At 36.0% G+C, this 23,971-nt stretch overlaps 1 protein-coding gene across 1 annotated transcript in view; it reads left to right on the top strand.

Moving 5' to 3' along the window:
- Positions 1-23,453, top strand: part of SEC24A (SEC24 homolog A, COPII coat complex component) — a 74,420-nt gene extending 50,967 nt beyond the window's left edge. The window contains exons 16-23 of the mRNA XM_040240079.1: positions 4,809-4,982; positions 12,564-12,674; positions 14,688-14,863; positions 16,185-16,322; positions 18,342-18,446; positions 18,756-18,848; positions 20,129-20,232; positions 20,515-23,453. Of these exons, the coding sequence (XP_040096013.1) occupies positions 4,809-4,982; positions 12,564-12,674; positions 14,688-14,863; positions 16,185-16,322; positions 18,342-18,446; positions 18,756-18,848; positions 20,129-20,232; positions 20,515-20,629 (1,016 nt within the window). The 3' untranslated portion in view covers positions 20,630-23,453. The remainder of the gene's footprint in view (positions 1-4,808; positions 4,983-12,563; positions 12,675-14,687; positions 14,864-16,184; positions 16,323-18,341; positions 18,447-18,755; positions 18,849-20,128; positions 20,233-20,514) is intronic.
- Positions 23,454-23,971: the final 518 nt, after the last annotated feature.

Below are 23,971 nucleotides of genomic sequence, written 5' to 3'. Positions count from 1 at the left end.
AAATGTGAGGGTAATTTTATTCCTTTAATCTATATGTCTGTATTATGCCAGTACCAAACTTTCTTGACTATTGTGACTTCATAGTAAGTTTGAAATTAGGAAGTATGAGTCCTCTCACATTTTTCTTCTTTACCAGAATTATTGTGATATTCTGGGTTCCTTACATTTTAATATGATTCTTAGTTTCATCTTGTCAGTTTCTGCAAAGAAGCCAGCTGGTATTTGATAGAGCTTTCATTTACTAGGTAGCTAAATTGGAGGGAAGAAGAACTAAAGAGCCTCTTGAAGAAAGTGAAAGAGGAGAGGGAAAAAGTTGGCTTAAAGCTCAACATTCAGAAAACTTAAGATCATGGTATCCGGTCCCATCACTTCATGGCAAATAGATGGGGAAATAGTGGAAACAGTGGCTTACTTTATTTTTCTGGGCTCCAAAATCACTGGAGATGGTGATTGCAGCAATGAACTTAAAAGATGCTTACTCCTTGGAAGGAAAGTTATGACCAACCTAGATAGCATATTAAAAAGCAGAGACATTACTTTGTCAACAAAGGTCCATCTAGTCAGGGCTATGATTTTTCAAGTAGTCATGTATGGATGTGAGAGTTGGACTATGAAGAAAGCTGAGCGCCAAAGAATTGATGCTTTTGAACTGTGGTGTTGGAGAAGACTCTTGCGAGTCCCCAGGACTGCAAGGAGATCCAACCGGTCCATCCTAAAGGAAATCAGTCCTGGGTGATCATTGGAAGGACTGATGTTGAAGCTGAAACTCCAATACTTTGGCCACCTGATGCGAAGAGCTGACTCATTGGAAAAGACTCTGATGCTGGGAAAGATTGAGGGCAGGAGGAGAAGGGGACAACAGAGGATTAGATGGTTGGATGGCATCACCGACTCATTGGACATGGGTTTAGGTGAACTCCGGGAGTTGGTGATGGACAGGGAGGCCTGACATGCTGCGGTTCGTGGGGTAGCAGAGTCGGACACGACTGAGCGATTGAACTGAAATTGGAGGGAATATTGACATCTTAACAATAAGTCTTCCCATCCAAAAACATGGTATGTCTCTTCTTTAATTTTTTCAACAATATGTTGTAGTTTTTAGAATGTAGGTTTTGTTTCTTTTGTCAAATTTATACCTAAATATTTTTTCTGTTATATTTCAAATAGAATTATTAAAAATTTTTTTTCTCCTATAAGGATAATTAATCCTTTGCATATTGATCTTATGTCCAATACTCTTGTTGAACTTGCTTCTTAATTCTAACAGTTTTTTAGCATTTATGTTTTAAAGGGCCTACTTGTATCCTATCCAAGATTGAAAGACCTCAGACATGATTATTTATGCAGATACTGGCTCTAAATTAAGGGAAATGTACATCCCAGAAGTGCTTTTATGACTTTTTCTGCTTGTCAGGACAGAAGCTGTTGTATATGTACCTAACTTTGCATAAAAAGCTTGGGCATATAAACCAACCTATGCCTTCTTTCTACAGTGCTTAATTTACTGTATCTTTGTGGTTAATTTGCTTAAATTTCTCTTTTTTTAATGATAAATTTCATTTCACATGAAATAAAGTGCTCTTGGTAAAGCTACCAAGAAAAGGTACACTACAAAAAGATATAAAATGAGAAATTAAGCCAGTATAGTCTGCCTTAGAGTTTCTGATTTGCTCTTGAAAAGTTTTCCCATGCGTATATAAACCTGGGTATAAATTTTCACCTTCAAGTAAAAGCAGTGAGGGTCACATGTGGCTTCTTTTTTTGTACATGCTTTCTGTTTTTATATATACAGATCTACGTCCTTCCTTTTTTCCTAATTACTGTTGCAAAGTTGGTTTTTACTTCACAAGCAAAATATATACCTATTATTATAAAAAATGAAAGTATTATTGATGAAGCTAGTCCTTTTGTATCAACTGTGTGTGTTATTTCACTTTCTCTCCAGCCTTATGTCATTATAACCACATTGCTGTGTTACTTTTTCTATACATTTACATACATATGTACCACTTCATGGAAAATATACAGTATAATGCAGTACCATAAATAAGATTGTACATGTTTTCAGCAAGTCTTGAAGATCTATTAATATTAATTATGTAGATCTATCATGCTTTTTAAAAAATCTCATGTATTTTAACTTCTAACTAGTATTTCAGTTCAGTTCAGTTCAGTCGCTCAGTCATGTCCAACTCTTTGCGACCCCATGAATCGCAGCACGCCAGGCCTCCCTGTCCATCACCAACTCCTGGAATTCACCCAGATTAATGTACATCTAGTCAATGATGCCATCCAGCCATCTCATCCTCTGTCGTCCCCTTCTCCTCCTGCCCCCAATCCCTCCCAGCATCAGAGTCTTTTCCAATGAGTCAGCTCTTCGCATCAGGTGGCCAAAGTATTCGAGTTTCAGCCTGAGCATCAATCCTTCCAATGAACACCCAGGACTGGTCTCCTTTAGGATGGACTGGTTAGATCTCCTTCCAGTCCAAGGGACTCTCAAGAGTCTTCTCCAACACCACAGTTCAAAAGCATCAATTCTTCGGCGCTCAGCTTTCTTCACAGTCCAACTCTCACATCCATACATGAACACTGGAAAAACCATAGCTTTGAGTAGGTGGACCTTTGTTGGCGAAGTAATGTCTCTGCTTTTTAATATACTATCTAAGTTGGTCATAACTTTCCTTCCAAGAAGTAAGCATCTTTTAATTTCATGACTGCAGTCACCATCTTCAGTGATTTCGGAACCCAAAAAACTAAAGTCTGATACTGTTTCCACTGTTTACCCATCTATTTCCCATGAAGTGATGGGACCGGATGCCATGATCTTCGTTTTCTGAATGTTGAGCTTTAAGCCAACTTTTTCACTCTCCTCTTTCACTTTCATCAAGAGGCTCTTTAGTTCCTCTTTACTTTCTGCCATAAGAGTGGTGTCATCTGCATATCTGAGGTTATTGATATTTCTCCTGGCAGGCTTGATTCCAGCTTGTGCTTCTTCCAGCCCAGCGTTTCTCATGATGTACTCTGCATAGAAGTTAAATAAGCAGGGTGACAATATACAGCCTTGACGTACTCCTTTTCCTATTTGGAACCAGTGTGTTGTTCCATGTCCAGTTCTAACTGTTGTAAATATCACTATTTTCCTACTGATTAGCATTAAAGATTTTTGTGATTTTTCTTTTTGTTATGACACAAACAGTAATGCTTAATTTTTTTGCACATATAAATTTGGAAATTGAATGATTGTATCTGTAGAATAAATTCTTTGTAATGGAATTACTATGGTTAAAGTAAATACCCATTTAGCATTTTGGAAGATACTGTCAACTTATTATTGAAAAAAGTTATTTTGAAAATTTGAATTCCTTTAAGAAGTTATCTTTTATCCCATCCTCATTCTTACTAACTACTGTGTATTATTTAATATGATTGTTTCCAGTGTCAGTATATGGGTTTTCCCCATACTACCAAGCAATTAACTCAGTTCTGACATTGCTTACCTAGAGATATCATCAGATCCCACAGATTAAGGGTTCAGTCTCACAAAACTGCCTCCCCACACACCACACCACCACATTTCAGAAGCCAGTTGTGAGTCCAGTTTGTTACTTATGCTTCTGGTTATAGATTGGAGGTTCCAGCAAATCCCTCCTTTGGTTGAAATTATTGGCTAGAGTGACTTATAGAACTCAGAAGAAACATTGTACTTACTAGATTACCAGTCTATTTAATTTAATTTTTAAAAATTCATTTATTTAATTGGAGGCTGATTATTTTATAATATTGTAGTGGTTTTTGCCATACATTGACATGAATCAGCCATGGGTGTACATGTGTTCCCCATCCTGAAGCCCCCTCCCACCTCCTTCCCCATCCCATCCTTCATGGTCATCCCAGTGCACCAGCCCTGAGCACCCTGTCTCATGCATCAAACCTGAACTGGCGATCTGTTTCACATATGGTAATATACATGTTTCAGTGCTATTCTCTCAAGTCATCCCACCCTTGCCTTCTCCCACAGAGTCCAAAAGACTGTTCTTTACATCTGTGTCTCTTTTGCTGTCTTGCAATAGGGTCATCATTACCATCTTTCTAAATTCCATATATATGCATTAATATGCTATATTGGCATTTTTCTTTCTGACTTACTTCACTTTGTATAATAGGCTCTAGATTCATCCCCCTCATTAGAACTGATTCAAATGCATTCTTTTTAATAGCTCAGTAAAGATTACCAGTTTATTTTAAAAGGATATAACTCAACAACAAAAAAAGAGACAGGATGCATAGAGCAAGATATGAGGAAAGGAAAAGGGTGTGGGGTCCTGGAGTTTCTGGAGCTTGCTTCCTCTCTCTGAGAGCTTCATTCTTCCCAAATTTCCATGTATTCACAATCCCAAAGCTTTCTTAAGGACCCTGTCCTTTTGGGTTTTATGGGGCTTCATTACATAGTTAAGACTGATTAATTCACTCTCAAGCACCTCTCTTCTCCCTGGAAGTACTGAGTGGGGTAGGGGTGGGGGGAATGTCAAACTGAAAGTTCTGATTCTCTATAATCAAATGGTTGAATCCTCTGGTAGCCAGCCCCCATCATTAGGTAACCTAGTTCCTTTCTAGAAGTCACCTAGTTACCATAGTAAAAGACAACTTTATAATCCTCAACACTTAGGGAATTCTAAAGGTTTTAGGAGCTGTGTACCTAGAATGGGTGAAGATTGAGGATTTATTTTTTTATAAACCACAATATCACATCTAAACTTTATCTATAAGTAGGTGTATGTAAATTGTTTTGACACCTTTTTCTTTTCTAGGTCTTTCCATTCATACTTTCCATGGGAACTTCTTTGTTCGGTCAACAGACTTGCTGTCTTTGCCCAATGTAAACCCAGATGCTGGCTATGCAGTACAGATGTCAGTGGAAGAAAGTCTTACTGACACTCAGTTGGTTTCCTTTCAGTCAGCACTCTTGTATACATCCAGCAAAGGTAAGTTTTTCTGTTTGTTTTATTGTGGCAAAAACACATAACATGAGATCTAGCCTCGTAACAAAATTATGTCTAAAATAACAGTATTGTTAATTATAAGCACAATGATGGAGCAAAGGTAAGATTTTTGAATTGGCCACTGTAGTCTATAGCTTGTGATAAAATCCATCTTCTTTGGAAGAACTTACCATTTCTGTTAAGCCAAAAAAGTGTTCTTAATCTTAAGAGGCTTTTTGTTATTCTTGATAAAGCTAAGATATTTGGTGTTTAATTTTTCAAGCATTGTATTTAACAGATATTTATTAAGAGTCTTCTTAGTGGCAGAAATGTGACAACACAGTAGTCAAACTGAATTAAAACCCTTTTTCTCATAGTCCTTATTCTAGTAGGGGAGACAAACAATAAAAAGGATATATCAGTAAAATAATAATTTGTTATACAGTGACATTAGTTAATGAGAAACAGAAAGCTGGTAAAGGGTTTAAAAGGTGCTGAGAGGTGATGGTCTTTTAAGATAGGGTTTCCAGGAAAGGTCTTACAGAGGGTGACATTTGAGTTAAGTCTTGAAGGAGTTCAAATGCAAGATAAACAGTTTTTAAGGGTGTAATTTGTTTAGTGCTAATTAATTCATAATGTATTTTGTCCAAAAGATGATGTGAAGGCTGGTTAAATTTATTTTTATTATTTTAAAGATTCACAACTCTCACCTTATTTCTGTTTTGTCTCCTAAAAAAAGTTTTGAAAAGTGTTGCTGTGCTGTATCTACTGATTTTTACAGCCCTGCCAAAATCTATAAAAAGTGTATAATAGATATTTTAATGAAAACTATTAATATTAGAGAAGTCCACTTTTTGTACTATGATTATAATAATATTGCATACCATAAAAGTAAGATAGATAGATTTCTGAATCTAGATATTATTTTTTATTTGACAAAAAAATTCCTGATCCTTTTTCTCATTGATTTTTCTTAACATTAAAAAAAACCCTAATATAAAATTGAACTAGGTAAAATCTACCATTTTAATATATAGTTCCACAAATTACTTTTAAAGAGAAGTAATACCTGACTATGACCATTGTATTCTCTTGGCAAAACTCTATTGGCCTTTGCCCTGCTTCATTCTGTATTCCAAGGCCAAATTTGCCTGTTACTCTAGGTGTTTCTTGACTTGCTATTTTTGCATTCCAGTCCCCTATAATGAAAAGGACATCTTTTTTGGGTGTTAGTTCTGGAAGGTCTTGTAGCTCTTCATAGAACCGTTCAACTTCAGCTTCTTCAGCATTACTGGCCAGAGCATAGACTTGAATTACCGTGATATTGAATGGTTTGCCTTGGAAACGAACAGAGATCATTCTGTCGTTTTTGAGATTACATCCAAGTACTGCATTTTGGACACTTTCGTTGATTATGATGGCTACTCCATTTCTTCTAAGGGATTCCTGCCCACAGTAGTAGATGTAATGGTCATCTGAGTTAAATTCACCCAACCAGTCCATTTTAGTTCGCTGATTCGTAGAATCAACATTCACTCTTTCCATCTCCTGTTTGAGCACTTCCAGTTTGCCTGATTGATGGACCTAACATTCCAGGTTCCTATGCAGTATTGCTCTTTACAGCATCGGACCTTGCTTCTATCACCAGTCACATCGACAGCTAGGTGTTGTTTTTGCTTTGGCTTCATCCCTTCATTCTTTCTGGAGGTACTTCTCCACTGATCTCCAGTAGCATATTGGGCACCTACTGACCTGGGGAGTTCATCTTTCAGTGTCCTATCTTTTTGATATACAGTCAGCAAAAACAAGACCAAGAGCTGACTGTGGCTCAGATCATGAACTCCTTATTGCCAGATTCAGACTTAAATTGAAGAAAGTGGGGATAACCACTAGACCATTCATGTATGACCTAAATCAAATCCCTTATGATTATACAATGGAAGTGAGAAATAGATTTCAGGGACTAGATCTGATAGATAGAGTGCCTGATGAACTATGGACAGAAGTTCGCGACACTGTACAGGAGACAGGGATCAAGACCATCGCCAAGAAAAAGAAATGCACAAAAGTAAAATGGCTGTCTGAGGAGGCCTTACAAATAGCTGTGAAAAGAAGAGAAGTGAAAAGCAAAGGAGAAAAGGAAAGATACACCCATCTGAATGCAGATTTCCAAAGAATAGCAAGGAGAGATAAGAAAGCCTTCCTCAGCGATCAATGCAAAGAAATAGAGAAAAACAATAGAATGGGAAAGACTAGAGATCTCTTCAAGAAAATTAGAAATACCAAGGGAACATTTCATGCAAAGATGGGCTCAATAAAGGACAGAAAGTTATGGACCTAACAGAAGCAGAAGATATTAAGAGGTGGCAAGAATACACAGAAGAACTGTACCAAAAAGATCTTCATGACCCAGATACTCACAATGGTGTGATCACTCACCTAGAGCCAGACATCCTGGAATGTGAAGTCAAGTGGGCCTTAGGAAGCATCACTATGAATGAAGCTATTGGAGGTGATGGAATTCCAGTAGAGCTATTTCAGACCCTAAAAGATGATGCTGTGAAAGTGCTGCACTCAATATGCCAGCAAATTTGGAAAACTCAGCAGTGGCCACAGGACTGGAAGAGGTCAGTTTTCATTCCAATCCCAAAGAAAGGCAATGCCAAAGAATGCTCAAATTACTGCACAATTACACTCATCTCACATGCTAGTAAAGTAATGCTCAAAATTCTCCAAGCCAGGCTTCCGCAGTATGTGAACCGTGAATTTCCTGATGTTCAAGCTGGTTTTAGAAAAGGCAGAGGAACCAGAGATCAAATTGCCAACATCCGCTGGATCATCGAAAAAGCAAGAAAGTTCCAGAAAACCATCTATTTCTGCTTTATTGACTATGCCAAAGCCTTTGACTGTGTGGATCACAATAAACTGCAAAATTCTGGAAGCGATAGGAATACCAGACCACCTGACCTGCCTCTTGAGAAACCTATATGCAGGTCAGGAAGCAACAGTTAGAACTGGACATGGAACAACAGACTGGTTCCAAATAGGAAAAGGAGTACATCAAGGCTGTATATTGTCACCCTGCTTATTTAACTTCTGTGCAGAGTACTTCATGAGAAACGCTGGGCTGGATGAAGCACAAGCTGGAATCAGTATTGCCAGGAGAAATATCAATAACCTGAGATAATGCAGATGACACCACCCTTATGGCAGAAAGTGAAGAGGAGCTAAAAAGCCTCTTGATGAAAGTGAAAGAGTAGAGTGAAAAAGTTGGCTTAAAGCTCAACATTCAGGAAACTAAGATCATGGGATCTGGTCTCATCACTTCATGGCAAATAGATGGGGAAACAGTGGCCAACTTTATTTTTCTGGGCTCCAAAATCACTGCAGATGATGATTGCAGCCATGAAATTAAAAAACACTTACTCCCTGGAAGGAAAGTTATGGCCAACCTAGACAGCATATTAAAAAGCAGAGACATTACTTTGTCAACAGAGGTCCGTCTAGTCAGGGCTATGGTTTTTCTAGTAGGCATGTATGAATGTGGGAGTTGGACTATAAAGAAAGCTGAGGGCTGAAGAGTTGATGCTTTTCAACTGTGGTGTTGGAGAAGACTCTTGCAAGTCCTTTGGACTGCAAGTAGATCCAACCAGTCCATCCTAAAGGAAATCAGTCCGGGGTGATCATTGGAAGGACTGATGTTGAAGCTGAAGCTCCAATACTTTGGCCACCTGATACAAAGAGCTGACTCACTAGAAAAGACCCTGATGCTGGGAGGGATTCGGGGCAGGAGGAGACGGGGACAACCGAGGATGAAATGGTTGGATGGCATCACCTGCTCAATGGGCATGAGTTTGGGTGAACTCCAGGAGTTGTTGATGGACAGGGAGGCCTGGTGTGCTGCGGTTCATGGAGTCCCAAAGAGCTGGACATGACTGAGCGACTGAACTGAACTGAATACCTGTCTAAAAGGGTAACATTATTTAGTGCTTCTATTCTACATAAAAACATTGATAACTAACAAATAAGATGTTTAAGCCTATCATATTGACAATGACAGCTATCACACACATAGAAAGAGATACGCTCACTTTGTGACCCATTAGACTATAGCCTGTCAGACTCCTCTGTCTGTGGGATTCTCCAGGCAAGAATACTGGAGTGGGTTACCATTCCCTTCTCCAGGGGATCTTGCCCACCCAGGGGCTGAACCCTGCTTACTGGGTAGTTCAAACGGTAAAGAATCTGCCCGCAACATGAGAGACCTGGGTTCGATCCCTGGGTCCAGAGGATCCCCTTGAGAAGGGCATGGCAACCCACTCCAGTATTTTTGCCTGGTGAATTGCATGGACAGAGGAGCCTGGCGGGCTACAGTCCATGGGTTTGCAAAGAGTCGGACACAACTGAGCAACTTGTACACTTTCTCCTCCGTTCCAGCTATATTCTTTTTTTTATGTTACTTTTTTTTTTTTTTTTACTTTATTTTACTTTACAATACTGTATTGGTTTTGCATACATTGACATGAATCCACCACGGGTGTACATGAGTTCCCAAACATGAACTCCCCTCCCACCTCCCACCCCATATCGTCTCTCCATGCACCAGCCCCAAGCATACTGTATCCTGCATCAAACATAGACTGGCGATTCATTTCTTACATGATAGTATACATGTTTCAATGCCATTCTCCCAAATCATCCCACCCTCTCCCTCTCCCTCAGAGTCCAAAAGTCTGCTCTATACATCTGTGTCTCTTTTGCTGTCTCACATACAGGGTCATCATTACCATCTTTCTAAATTCCATATATATGTATTAGTATACTGTATTGGTGTTTTTCTTTCTGGCTTACTTCACTCTGTGTAATCAGCTCCAGTTTCATCCATCTCATTAGAACTGATTCAAATGTATTCTTTTTAATGGCTGAGTAATACTCCATTGTGTATATGTACCACAGTTTTCTTATCCATTCATCTGCTGATGGACATCTAGGTTGTTTCCATGTCCTGGCTATTATAAACAGTGCTGCGATGAACATTGGGGTACATGTCTCTTTCTATTCCAGCTATATTCTTTACCATCTGAGCCACCAGGGAAGTTACAATTCCACAAGTTTTGACTATTTAAATATCACAATCTGTTCCATTACCCCCAACATATCCTTGTGTTTTTATAGTCAGCTCCCTCCCATCCCCAGATCTTAGCAACTGTTATCTGTTTTCTGACCCTATACTTTTGCCTTTGCAAAAATGTTTTATGAATAGAATCATACAGTAGGTAAACCTTTTATATCTGGCTCTTTCACTTAACACAGTGGATTTAAAATTCATCCAAGTTGTTTCATCTACTAGTAGTTTGTTTCTTTTTATTCCTAAATAGAATTCCATTTTACCCAGGTTATTTATTTATTTTCTAGTTTAGGTACATTTGACTTGTTTCCATTTTTTGGCAATTTCAAATATAGCCCTTATAAACATTTGCATACATATTTTTGTATGAGCATAAATTATAATTTCACTTGGGTAAATACTTTTCAGTGTTGTTGATGGGTGTCTGGGTTGTATGGTGAGCTTATGTCTAACTTCTTAAGAACTTGCCAAACTGTTTCCTAAGCAGCTGTACCATTGTGTGCTCACAGTGTATGAGAGTTCCAGCTGCTCTGCATTCTCACCAGCATTTACTGTTATCTGTTTAGCTTTTGCTTATTGTTTTTGGTTTGAGGTTTTTTTGTTTGTTATGCCCTTTTAATAAAGTATAATGTATCACTTTTAGTTTTATTTCATGTTTCTGTAATAAATAATGTTGGATATCTTTTTATATACTTCAGTTCAGTTCAGTTCATTCGCTCAGTCATGTCTGACTTTTTGCAACCCCATGAATCGCAGCACGCCAGGCCTCCTTGTCCATCACCAATTTCCAAAGTTCACTCAGACTCACATCCATCGAGTCAGTGATGCCATCCAGCCATCTCATCCTCTGTCGTCCCCTTTTCCTCCTGCCCCCATCCCTCCCAGCATCAGAGTCTTTTCCAATGAGTCAACTCTTCACATGAGGTGGCCAAAGTACTGGAGTTTCAGCTTTAGCATCATTCCTTCCAAAGAACACCCAGGGCTGATCTTCTTTAGAATGGACTGGTTGGATCTCCTTGCAGTCCAAGGGACTCTCAAGAGTTTTCTCCAACACCACAGTTCAAAAGCATCAATTCTTTGGCACTCAGCTTTCTTCACAGTCCACCTCATACATGACCACTGGAAAAACCATAGCCTTGACTAGACGGACCTTTGTTGACAAAGTAATGTCTCTGCTTTTCAATATGCTATCTAGGTTGGTCATAACTTTTCTTCCAAGGAGTAAGCGTCTTTTAATTTCATGGCTGCAGTCACCATCTGCAGTGATCTTGGAGCCCCAAAAACTAAAGTCTGACACTGTTTCCACTGTTGCCCCATCTATTTCCCATGAAGTGATGGGACCAGTTATTAGTTTAGGTTATTCCTAATGTTTTCTAGGAATAACCTAAATAAAATATGATTATAATTTCCATCCATGTCCACAAATCTTTGTCATCTAAAAACTTCCCTAAGATGGATTTGTTGAATTGGAAATAGAAATATAGAGATGTTTAGAAAAATCTTGATACTGCCGTGTTTCTTTTCAGAAATATTTTACCAATTTGTAGTCACATTCAATGCCCTTTTAATATCAGCCTCTTATTTTGTGAGTTTATCTGTATCTAAGTATGTAATAGTTGTTGTCAATGATAAGCTAAACATTGTATCTTATTTCTTTTAGTTACCAATGTTTTTATCTAGAATAGAAGCAGTAAATAATGTCACCCTTTTACATAGATATTACTTCTCTTTAAAAATAATTTATATAAGCTCCTGCTAGGTAAGGTTTTGTTCTTCATGTGTCCCTACAAGTTGTAGTGTGGGTATCCATCCCAGTTGTTTGCTTGTTGTTCTTTGGTGTTCAAGATCTTACTCGTTAAAAATTTTTAAGAGACTGACTTGATAGTTGATATTTTATGGTTCTAAAATGGTTTTCACTTTTGTTTCTTGTATTTACTGATTTTTGTTGGGTGGGTAATTAGCAAAGAGGAAGTATTCTGACTGTTGATTTTTTTTTTTTAATGAAAACTTTATTTTTAATTTGACAAGTTGAGTATCTTTAGTGGATTTCTTTTAATTTTTTTTCCTGTGATTGAAAAGAACACTATAAAATTTCTCTGGAGTTTGAATATCAAAACAGACTGTAGGATTTGAGTAGTGTTTTCTTACGTGATATATATTTTACCAAAATTGCTTTTACAAAAAAGGATAAAGTAATCAAAAAATTCAGAAAAGAAATCTTTAAGAAGCTAGCATGTTATCATCATTTGGATATGATTTCTATTGTCTTTTTAGTGGTACTTTGAAAAAAATTTTGTAGTAAAAAACACTTTAGAGTTTGTTTTGATACTATTCCTACTTACTGCACATAATCCTGTTTGGTTCCAAATTGAAGTGATTTTTCTGAGTAACTGTAATACAGACTTTTTTTTTTAATATTGTTGTCCCTCACTATTATTTGTATGTTTTCTCCAAAGGCGAAAGAAGAATTCGTGTTCATACTTTGTGTTTGCCCGTAGTTTCAACTTTAAATGAAGTTTTTCTTGGAGCTGATGTTCAAGCAATTTCAGGGTTATTGGCCAATATGGGTAAGAATTATTACCTATTGTAAACATATTACAAGTAGTAGCATTTGAAAAATGTATATACTTGTATTTTCCTTTAAATAATTAGCTTTACAATTTCAGTGTTTTAGATTCAGTGTATGCCTGCCAAGTAACTATTTGAATAAATGGGTCTGCTGCTACTCCAGTACTCTTGCCTGGAAAATCCCATGGACGGAGGAGCCTGCTGGGCTGCAGTCCATGGGGTTGCTAAGAGTCGGACACGACTGAGCAACTTCACTTTTACTTTTCACTTTCATGCATTGGAGAAGGAAATGGCAACCCACTCCAGTGTTCTTGCCTAGAGAATCCCAGGGACGGGGGAGCCTGGTGGGCTCCCGTCTCTGGGGTCGCTTAGAGTCGGACACGACTGAGACCACTTAGCAGCAGCAGCAGCAGCAGTAGTAGCAGCAGATAACATGATCTTTTTTTCTTTTTTAAATTTTTACAGCTTTATTGAAATTAGTTTGTTTGTTGAGATATAAGTGATATAATTATCACTTAACCCATTTGAGTATATAACTCCATATATACATCCATGAATATGTATACAGATTTGTATGGCCATCACCTGAGTCTAGTTTTAGAACATTTCAGTCGCCCCTGGATGAACCTCATGCCCATTAATTAACAGTTACTGCTTACTCTCTTCTTCCCTCACTGGCCTTAAGCTACCACAAAACTGTTTTTTGAGCAACTGAGCACACGCACACACATACAGACACGTACATGCAAACTATATTCTGCCTCACAGTCTACCTGCTATGGACTTAAATACCACGTTTTACTTAATGTCTTCCATGTCAGAGTTGCCTTCTTGAATTTTTTTTTGTTTGTTTTCTTTTTGGATCCATTTTTCAAAAACATAGAGCTTAATGTCATCTTGATTCTTGCTCCCTTTCTCCTTCAGGGATGACTGCCAGTGAGTCCATTTGCTTCAAATTCAATCATCAATTTGCTTCAAACTCAAATGCCTGTAATAGGAATAATTACCTATTTTCTTGAATTTCCTATTGGGAAAAAAATATGCTTTAATGTAACATGGTAAATAATTAACTTCAATTTAGTCTCATGTGTTAAAATTTAAAAATTGTAACCTAAGAAATTTGAGTGTCCATTGCCTTTATATTTTGTTGAACTGGTACATTTTTGTGACAGTGTAATTATTATATCTTTATTATTATTAACAACAGCAACTATATGTCAGGCAGTATTTGTGAATTTTAAAAAATCTTCACAGCAAGTATTAGTTCTATTGCTAAATTTGGTTGATCCCAGTATGTACTTTTTACCCCTCACATTTTGTCAAATCCTTTAGTTAAGGTAATAGTAGTCTTCATTCTTTTTTGCTTATATATAAATTTGGTCATAGCAGTTAATAATGTCACTTCATTGAGTGTATTTTTGATACCACATGAATAGAGTTTAGTCATAGTTTGAGAAGTTTTCGAAGGAACTACAGTGTTTTTGGTATTGGAAAAAATTTGGGGGTATATAGAAAAGCTTAAAACAGAGTGGCATAACAGATGATGAAGATCATTTAAATAACTAGTTGTTCTTTCAATAAATGTAAAAATTCTCTGTATTAAGGAAGCATGTGCTACAAAAAAAAAGCATGTGTGTTTAATTGCAGTCTTTTTCTTTCTCAGTGATACGTAAAATGATAGGTTACAATTAATAACATCTTAGATTTGGCGAAATACAATTTTCCATTTGTATTTCCAATGTATACATTTTACAGATAAGGGTACTGTGGCTCATAAAGGTTAAATTACTTGCCAGATTTTCATACTGCTAGGAAATAGCAAAACAATATTTCAACATAGGTTGGTTTGATTCTCCAAAGTATGCGCTTTTAACTGCTGTGTTTGGTTCCTTGTGTATGTAATAACTTGAGAGAAAATTTGTGTAATAAAAAAAAGCTTTTCTATCCTTAACAGTGGGGTAACTAAACTCCTATCTTTTTTTCTCTTTTGTCCCTACTTCAACTTCTGTTAGCTGTTGACAGGTCTGTGACGGCCAGTCTGAGTGATGCTCGTGATGCCCTAGTGAATGCCGTCATAGACTCCCTGTCAGCTTATCGTTCTTCAGCCCTAAGTAACCAGCAGCCTGGACTCATGGTTCCTTTCTCTCTCCGGCTTTTCCCACTGTTTGTGCTAGCTCTCCTTAAACAGGTAAAAGAATCAAAATCAGAAACTAACACAGTGAAAGTGTCAACAGCCAAAATTTTTGTCCTCTGAACCTCTTTCTCATAGATAACAATTTATAAACTCTGGGAAAAAATACAAAAAATTAACTGCCGAAAGGATCTGGAGGATGTATGTGAGGAGAAACAAAACTCGGAAGAAGAGGCATGCACAGGATGCACTTCCTGTTATTTTAGCCTGAGGATAGGTGACTGTTAATGTCATGCATAAGGAATAAAACATCAGTAATTTGCACGCTTTCTGGTGTGAAATATTAGATGACAGAGTTTAGGGTAATTACTGCTTCTGAATGGTAAGTGTAGAACCCCAGGACAGATAGAACCAAAGAAAGTGAAAGTCACTCAGTTGTGTCCAACTCTTTGCGACCCCGTGGACTGCATAGTCCAGGGAATTCTCTAGGCCAGAATACTGGAGTTGGCAGCCTTTCCCTTCTCCAGGGGATTTTCCCAACCCAGGGAACGAGCCCAGGTTACCAGCTGAGCCACAAGGGAAGCCCATAGGCACTCAGTAAGTAGTTTTTTGAATGAATAAGTGGAACATCTTTCATTTCCTATAGTATTCTTTCTTTAACAGTGTTTTCTAATCTTCCTTATTTATAGTCAGTGCATTTGTTTTAAGGCAAAGTTTCATTGCTGTTATCTCTCTGCCTCTTTGTACTCCTTTCCATCAATAGAAATGCCCCAAACCTTATCTCTGATTTAGTATTCATGGAGCTAATATTCCAGTTGAAACTGACAATTACTTGTTAACTCTATTCTACTAAGTAGCTGTCTTCAAATTACTAACTTTCTTGGTTGATTTGTGAGCTTTGTTATTATACATTATTTAATTTCTCTAGCTGTGGGAGAAATGAGGATAGTTAACCACCAGTCATCATCACTCAGCCTTTACAGAATACTTGGATCTTTGGTTCTTCATACTTCATATGCCTTTTCTTTTTTTGGCATCTGCAATGTAACTTTATGCTTTTTGTCCTGTTATTTAGATTTTCATATTACTATTGCTTTATGATAGATCAAATGTTTAGATCTATTTCATTGATTAGGAAGCAGATGCCAGAGAGATTGAATGATTTTGCCATGGTCAGATAATTAATTTGTCATTAGGTGAGGATATAGCCACAATTTAGTAGATGTGTGTGACTGATTAAAATATATTTTTCTAAGAACAAGTAACAGTAAATTTGTTAATTCTGTTTGAAGATATTCTTTTAACAGCTGATATTTGCAGAATTTTATATGTATTTGTTAAATACCTTTTTTCTGATGGGTATATTTTTTTGTTATAGAAATCATTTCAGACTGGGACAAATGCACGTCTAGATGAACGCATTTTTGCTATGTGTCAAGTGAAAAATCAGCCCTTGGTTTACCTTATGCTCACAACTCATCCCAGTTTGTATAGAGTTGACAATCTCTCAGATGAGGTAAGATTGATTCATTATTTTATTAACTTTTACTTATAAGCTTTTCATTTGGGAAGCTCCTGAAAATAGTACTTTAAGTTATTAAAGTAATAAACTTTACTGTTTGTTTCAGATGAATCTTTAGAGAGATCTAAGTAAATGAAGACATTGTGAAATTGAACAGGTTGATCTGAAAGGAGTATCCAGTGTGAAATTATACTTGAATGCCCAGGTCAATGTTTAGTGTAATAATATTCTTGAATTGAAAAGAAAATATTTGTCTAAGTTGTAACATTATTTTCCTTTGATGGGAAATTTACTAGAGTTAAAGCTGCAAGCATGAAAATGTTAAATCATAATCTTTCTATAATATATTGTAGTCAAGTTAGGATATATATGTTAGAAGTAATATTTTGGTTAAAAACATTTGAGTTTAAATATTTTAAGGTACCTTGCATATATGAAGGAGATAACTTCTGAGCAAATGAAAATTGTTGATGACATTATTAATTTGTATTACAAAAATAATGACTTAAGATTACTCCTGTGTTTGACAAGTTCAACTAACTGGACCTGTATTTTTCTCAAATTGAAATGTGGCAAATTAACATAAAAATACAAACACAGTATGTTAGATGTCTATAATATGGAGACCACTAGGAGAAAAATAACGGAGAAGGCAACGGCAACCCACTCTAGTACTCTTGCCTGGAAAAATCCCATGGATGGAGGAGCCCGGTAGGCTGCAGTCCATGAGGTCGAGAAGAGTTGGACACGACTGAGCGACTTCACTTTCACTTTTCACTTTCATGCATTGGAGAAGGAAATGGCAACCCACTCCAGAGTTCTTGCCTGGAGAATCCCAGGGATGGAGGAGCCTGGTGGGCTGCCGTCTATGGGGTCGCACAGAGTCAAACACGACTGAATCAACTTAGCAGCATCAGCAGCAGCAGGAGAAAAATAAATCACTCATAGTACATATATTCAGAGACAAGTACTATTAAGATTTTCAGTGGTATATTTATCAGGACTCTCTTTTACAAGTGAGCTTAGGAAAGAAAGGACTGACTGATGTGGCACTCAAATACAAACCATAGGAAAGGCGAGGGTCTAAACTAAACTCAGGTCTAACTCAAATTCATAGACTCTGCATTGCTTCATTCTCTCAGACCAGCCTTTAAAAAACAGAGCCTAGATAAAAAACAGAGCCACTTTAAAAAACAGTGGCTCTAGAAAACAGAGCCACTGATAGCTTCCCATCTTTACCACCAGAGAAGGACAAGGCTTTCTTTTCTTAGTTAACATTAATTTCTGATTGGCTGTATTTGGGCTATAGTCTCTCTTGTTCCCCACATGCCCTAAGGCCAGAGGTCTTAAGGTACTGTGATTAACAGGTCCTTATAGAGCTAAAGCCTGCTGAAGGTAGTACCTCTTGATAGGTCAGTATTTTATTTACTTTCTCCCTTAGATAAGATTCATTAAGTACCAAGTTTTAGTATTTAAATCAAATTTTGGTCAAAAATGGTGTAGTTATGAATAATTATAGGTGTATATTTTAAGATAGCAGTATTATAGTCAGTGATAAATGATAAACTTCCATTTCTGGACTTATTAAATAAATGTTAAATTGAAGAGAACTAGAAAATTCATTTGCGTTAGATTTACTCTTACATCAGGATGTATATATGATCTAAACCATACAATCATCTGTTATCATTAACTAAATTCCAGACTTTATTTGGATGTCACTAATGTATCTAATCAGGATACATGAGTACTGATTACATTTATTGTGTTAGTTTTTAAAATAATAAATTAAGATCGGAGAGTAATTTGGCTTGATTGGGATCATGATGGCTTTGTTTAGATAAACGATACATATTTCCTCCTCGTCTTTATGTTTAAATATGAATAATTCTGATTTACCTAAACAAATTCCAAAGTCTCAAAGGAAACACTCATTAAATTTCTTTGTATTATTTAATTGTGGCTCCCTAATAGATATATCTAGAAGCTTTAATCTTTTACTAAATTTTTAAGGGAGCAATCAGCATCAGTGGTCGCACTATACCTCAGCCGCCTATTCTTCAGCTTTCGGTGGAGAAGCTGAGCAGGGACGGGGCCTTTCTCATGGATGCAGGCTCTGTGAGTAGTATTGACTTCTCTCTGTGCACTACCACCTGCATTCCTCTTAGTTTCTCTCTTAATGGATTGTGTGTTATTTAATCTATGTAGTTTTGTATTCGCACCTTCTCCTCCATAGTCTCCTTGCATGCGGAGCATACAACGTCCTGTCATGGTAAATAGTAGTTATCATTACTTTAGTTGGAGGCTATACAGTCTCGGTAAACTAACTTCCCTTTTTGATCTTTTAAAACACAGTCAGTGGTTAAAGGTTAAGTCAACATCTCACTATTAACCTATATCTCAAAATAATTTTCTTCCTGTCTCCAGGTACTAATGCTTTGGGTTGGAAGAAATTGTGGACAGAATTTTCTCAGCCAAGTTCTAGGAGTTGAAAACTATGCATTAATTCCACAGACCATGGTAAGACTGTGTCATTATAGTGATGGTGGTAGGCTTAAAAGGTGTTTCAAATGATGGCAAAAACATGAACATCCTATTTTGAAATCATAGCTGTATTTTAGAGGCATTGTTTAGGTTATTTTGCATTTTTGACTTGCTTGTTCTTATATGTGTATACTATTTTAGTGAGAAAGTAATGAACGTAGTTAATGGCCAAAAAAAGTGTGCTGCTGTTGGCAGGAGTTGGCATTACTGTTAGGGCTCTTCTGTTTCTGTGTTTTGTGTTTTTTGCAAGTGATTTCATTGTTCTTTGGCAGAGTCCTTTTAACTGCTGCTTTAGAGGAAGAACTAAGCTAACTGCCACACAAGCCAACGACTTGTGACCAGATCAGTTGGATTTATATTGATTACTGGAGAATGTAATATTGGACTCTGTCACCCACTCTGTAACCTTGAATAAGTCACTAAAAGCCTCATTTGTAAAAATAAGAGTGCTGTTGCTTATGGAGGAATACTTGAAACAACACATGAGAAGGCACACGTTAAATCTATGTAACATTTGGATAGTTGTGAATTTTAAAGTTAGAATTAATTATAACATGGTCTTATTTCATGTCATACTTTTCGGTTTCAACTATCAGTTTGTCACCAACTTTGGAATATATTTTATGTCCACGTCTTGGTCATATTTATGGGTTTAACTTCATTTATAGAAGTCATTAGGAGATTTATGTATTTAAAAGACAAAGGGTTCTATCTAGGATAAGCACTAGCTTAATGGCTGATATGGATGACTAGGCTCTTTAGGTAATGAGGAGATAAGAAATTGTTATATTTGTAATAACTGTCTGAATGGATCAGTTAATTCTAGATGTCATAATAAACAGAAGATAAGAGGTAGCATATTCTTCCAGATCAGTGTCTGACAAACTATGCCTAAGGAGGCCTGCCACCTGGTTTTGTAAATAAAGTTTCAGTGGAGCATAGCCATGTCCATTTACTTATAGTATATAGTCTGTGGCTGCTTCAGTGGAACAGTGACAGAGTTGAGAAGTTGCAACAGAGACCAAATGACCTGCAAGCCTGAAATATTTATTATCTGTTCCTTTAAAAAAAGTCTGATACCCTTTAGGGGTAGTGAGAAAATTGTGGTTTGTAGAATCTTAGGCTCCTCCCTAGACCTCCTAAATCAATTGCGGTTCAGTAAGGTCCTCAGGTGACTCATATACAAGAGAAAGTTTGAAAAGTACTGTAGGTGATAATTTGGAATAAGTTGTATGTTGCTGGTTTTTGTTTAATAGACAGAGCTTCCAGAACTTGATACACCAGAATCTGCCAGAGCAATAGCTTTCATCTCTTGGCTTAGAGATCAGAGACCATTTTACCCAATACTTTATGTAATAAGGTAAGTTGAATTTGTCATTTGTCAATACTAAAGCAGTTTGCTTGGCTTTGCAAGGAAACCTTTGAGGTGAATCATAGGTATGTGTAACCTATTGCAAACTCTTTAGAAGGATATAGAAAGAAAAAAAGTATTTTCAATAAATAGTACAAGTTAGTATTATTAAGTTATGCTTTATATCCATTTATTAGCAAAATAGATGTCAAAGCTTTGTGACAAATCCACTGTTTATTTTACTATTATATTTTGTCTAATATATATAAATATTTGTCTTTTATTCCTAAGGGATGAGAGTCCAATGAAAGCAAACTTCCTTCAAAACATGGTAGAAGACAGAACAGAATCTGCATTATCATATTATGAATTCCTCTTGCATATACAACAGCAAGTGAATAAATGAACAAATGAAGATACTCGACTTAATAATTTCAAAGGAAAGTCACAATAACACAGAACACCTGAGAGTGTGTAATACCTTCCTTTCCTATTAGGTTTGTGGACTAATGTGATGATTATATGTTCTCACTGTGATTTCAACAAACTGTAGCAAATAAAGGAACACAGCGGAGAATGAAACATGCAACTCTGAAATACTGTATTTTTCAAATCAAAATATATCTGCATATGATTGATCACACAAATTACCTTTGTTCTTTGCTGCCAGTTATGTTTGAGTTGTTATGGATTGAAATAAGACAGTATCGCAGAGACAAAGTACATTTTGTAAAATAAAGACTTCTGTGTTCCAAATGTATATTTCTCATTTTTTTCTGAATTTTTGGCTGCTACATTTAAAACCTCACAAGATTAAATGATCTTTTTAAAATAAAAAGATTTTTGAAGTAAATCATATGTTGGAAAACTAGTATCCATCCCCCAGAGTTTTGCTTTTTTTTTTTAAGGAAGAAAAAGGATCATCATGTTAACTAAAACTAGAGTAAATTAACTCTAGTCTAGCTTGAGAAGAATATGAAGTGATACAGTCAAGCTTTGTCAGTATTCTCTATACTTGAAGAACAAAGTCACTGATCTGGAGTGAAAACTCTCAAGTGGTTTTCTGATTTGACTGCAGAAGACTTGGTTGGACACACTGTCTTGTTCTGCAGTGAAAAAAATCGGAGCTATCTTCATAAATATGCTGGGACTGGCAATAGTCGGGAGACGAGAAGCTTAGTTATCTTGATCCTTTAAGTGGGTTTTATTTGATACATTTCTGCTCTGTGATGTGTAATATAAAAGCATTATATTGGTGAAATGAGTATGAATGAAAGAAATTAAAGATTTCTTAAATGCTGTCTCAAATTCATCAGTAACATTTTCTGAGGAGTTTTATAATTAAATTGGAAGTTGCTCATAAGATTTATTCTTAACATTAAAACTTAATAAAGCATGAGTGCCGCTGTTTGGTTTAGTGGATATTAAGATCACACAAATCCAATATATGGAGATTATAAAAGAAACTTGATTTCTGAACATGCTCAAGATACTGCTTTTTGATTTGGCCAGAGAAATATTATAGTAAAAACTATTAAGTGAATTTTGTTTACAAATAGGTAAACTATACATCTGTATATTTAAGGTGGTGTGATAGAATATCTTTAAAAAGAGTTTGGTCCAGTTTTCACAGATTCATCTTGTCTTGTATGAACTTTTTGAAGTAAAAGTTGTTCATGAGTAGTACTTGATGAAAAGATTTTTGTTTCTTTGTTTTAATGGATTAGAAAAATGTGTTTACAATCTTGATCTTACATGATCACCAATGAAATAGTAACTTTCAGGTTTACATCAATATGAACTGACTTTAACTGAATTGTTTTGGGTTAGGGAAAAATTAGGTCCCACTAGAGTATATACTACTGCTTGCCAGCCAGATCAGAATAATTGTGTTCTATAAAAATATTATCTCCCTTAAGCAGTGTTAAGGTTTATTTTCAGTATGCAAGTGATACATTGAACTGGAAATTTTCTTGAAAGCTGCTTCCTTTATTAGGAGGCAATTTTCAAATTGTAGCTAATTAGAATACATTTCTATTTTCCCCTCTTCTAAAGAAACTGAGTCATTATTATGCACTGATGTTTCTTAAAATAACTAAAATTCTGTTCATAATGTGAATTTTAAATGTTGATATTGTAGGTCCTTTTTTAATAGTAGTAATGAATCTTCCAGAGGGGAAAGTTTGTGCTCCTAGGGACAGTAATCTTCCTTGTGCCTCACTTTCATCCCTAAGTGGGTATGACTCTTGTTATTACCACATGCTTTGTTGGTATATTTCACAATTTTACTTTAAAAAAATTATTTTAGATATTGCATAACATGTGCAATCCAGAATAATTTTATAATAGCCAGGTCATAAAAAACATAACTTTAGTAAGAATTCACAATATTTGTTCTCCTAGTAATGAGGGAATGAATGAATCTTTTGGAGATATTGATATTAAGCAATTATTTTTTGCAATATTGAATGTGTTACTTTAGTTTTTTTTTTAAGTAGGGCACTACCTGCTATCTCATCTTGTATTACTTTTTGATGTAAAGCAACTAATATTTACACTATGCCATATTTTTTTTATTGTAGTTGTAAATTATGAAAGATCCTTGAATTTTCTACAGATCTACAACTACTAAAGTAATTGACAAGGGCAATCTTGGTATTTAAATCTGAGTGGCAGTTCTACCATAAAAAGTACTCTATTTTTCTAATTTCTAGGATTTTTAAAATAACATTTCTGTAAGTCTGGCACATTAATAATTCACTCAAGCTGTACCATTTATTTAGTTTGCCTATATTTCATTGTTTTAATTTAATGTAATGTATTGAGTCTAATAGACTGTTTTACAATAATTAGAATAAAAGATTTTTCTTCTAATCAAAGATGCATAACAGCTGTTATCTAGGGGACCACCAAATGTGATTTCAGGATTTTGTTAACTATTACAAGTATAATCCTTATGTAGAAATTTTAATTTTGTAAAGTAGTGTATAATATTGTAACATTAAATTCTTGTTTTCAAATTCAAATATGTACTGATATTCAATGTGCTGTGTTAAATCTTGCTTCTCTGAAATGTTAGAGACAAGATGTCTTCCTTTTTACAGTTTGTAATTCTCAGTGTTTTTTTCCTGTAAAAAAAAAAAAGTCATTTGTAACCCATGCAAATAATCCTTTGAACTGTGCTAACTTATCGATTTGGCTATTCAATAAAGTTAATTGAAAGAGCTTCATATTGTGGTTATGTATTTAAATTGACATTGAATAACTTGACAGTCACTGAGTAGTTCTATGTTGTACATCCAAATTAAGTCAATGGAAAAATACTATTGAAGATGTTTCATTTTATTTTATTTTATTTTTGAAGATGTTTTAAACCTAAGTCAGAGTCTGGGATTTCATAATCCTAATTCTAGATGCTCACTCTTCAAGAACAGCTAGGTTTAAAATTCTAGATTGAAAGGGTTTTAAATTTTTTATTTTTTAATTCTCAATATGTTCAAGTTACTACTCTATTGTCTTGTGTCCCTTTTGTTACTGATATGATGCCTGCTGCTGCTGCTAAGTTGCTTCAGTCGTGTCCGACTCTGTTCGACCCCATAAGACGGCAGCCTACCAGGCTCCCCCGTCCCCGGGATTCTCCAGGCAAGAACACCGGAGTGGGTTGCCATTTCCTTCTCCAGATATGATGCCTACTGTAAGTCTAATTGGAGAAGGCAATGGCACCCCACTCCAGTACTCTTGCCTGGAA

The sequence above is a fragment of the Oryx dammah genome, unplaced genomic scaffold, assembly GCF_014754425.2.
Source record: "Oryx dammah isolate SB20612 unplaced genomic scaffold, SCBI_Odam_1.1 HiC_scaffold_5, whole genome shotgun sequence".
NCBI classification, from domain to species: Eukaryota; Metazoa; Chordata; class Mammalia; order Artiodactyla; family Bovidae; genus Oryx; species Oryx dammah.
This window is presented reverse-complemented; position numbering and strand designations above follow the sequence as displayed.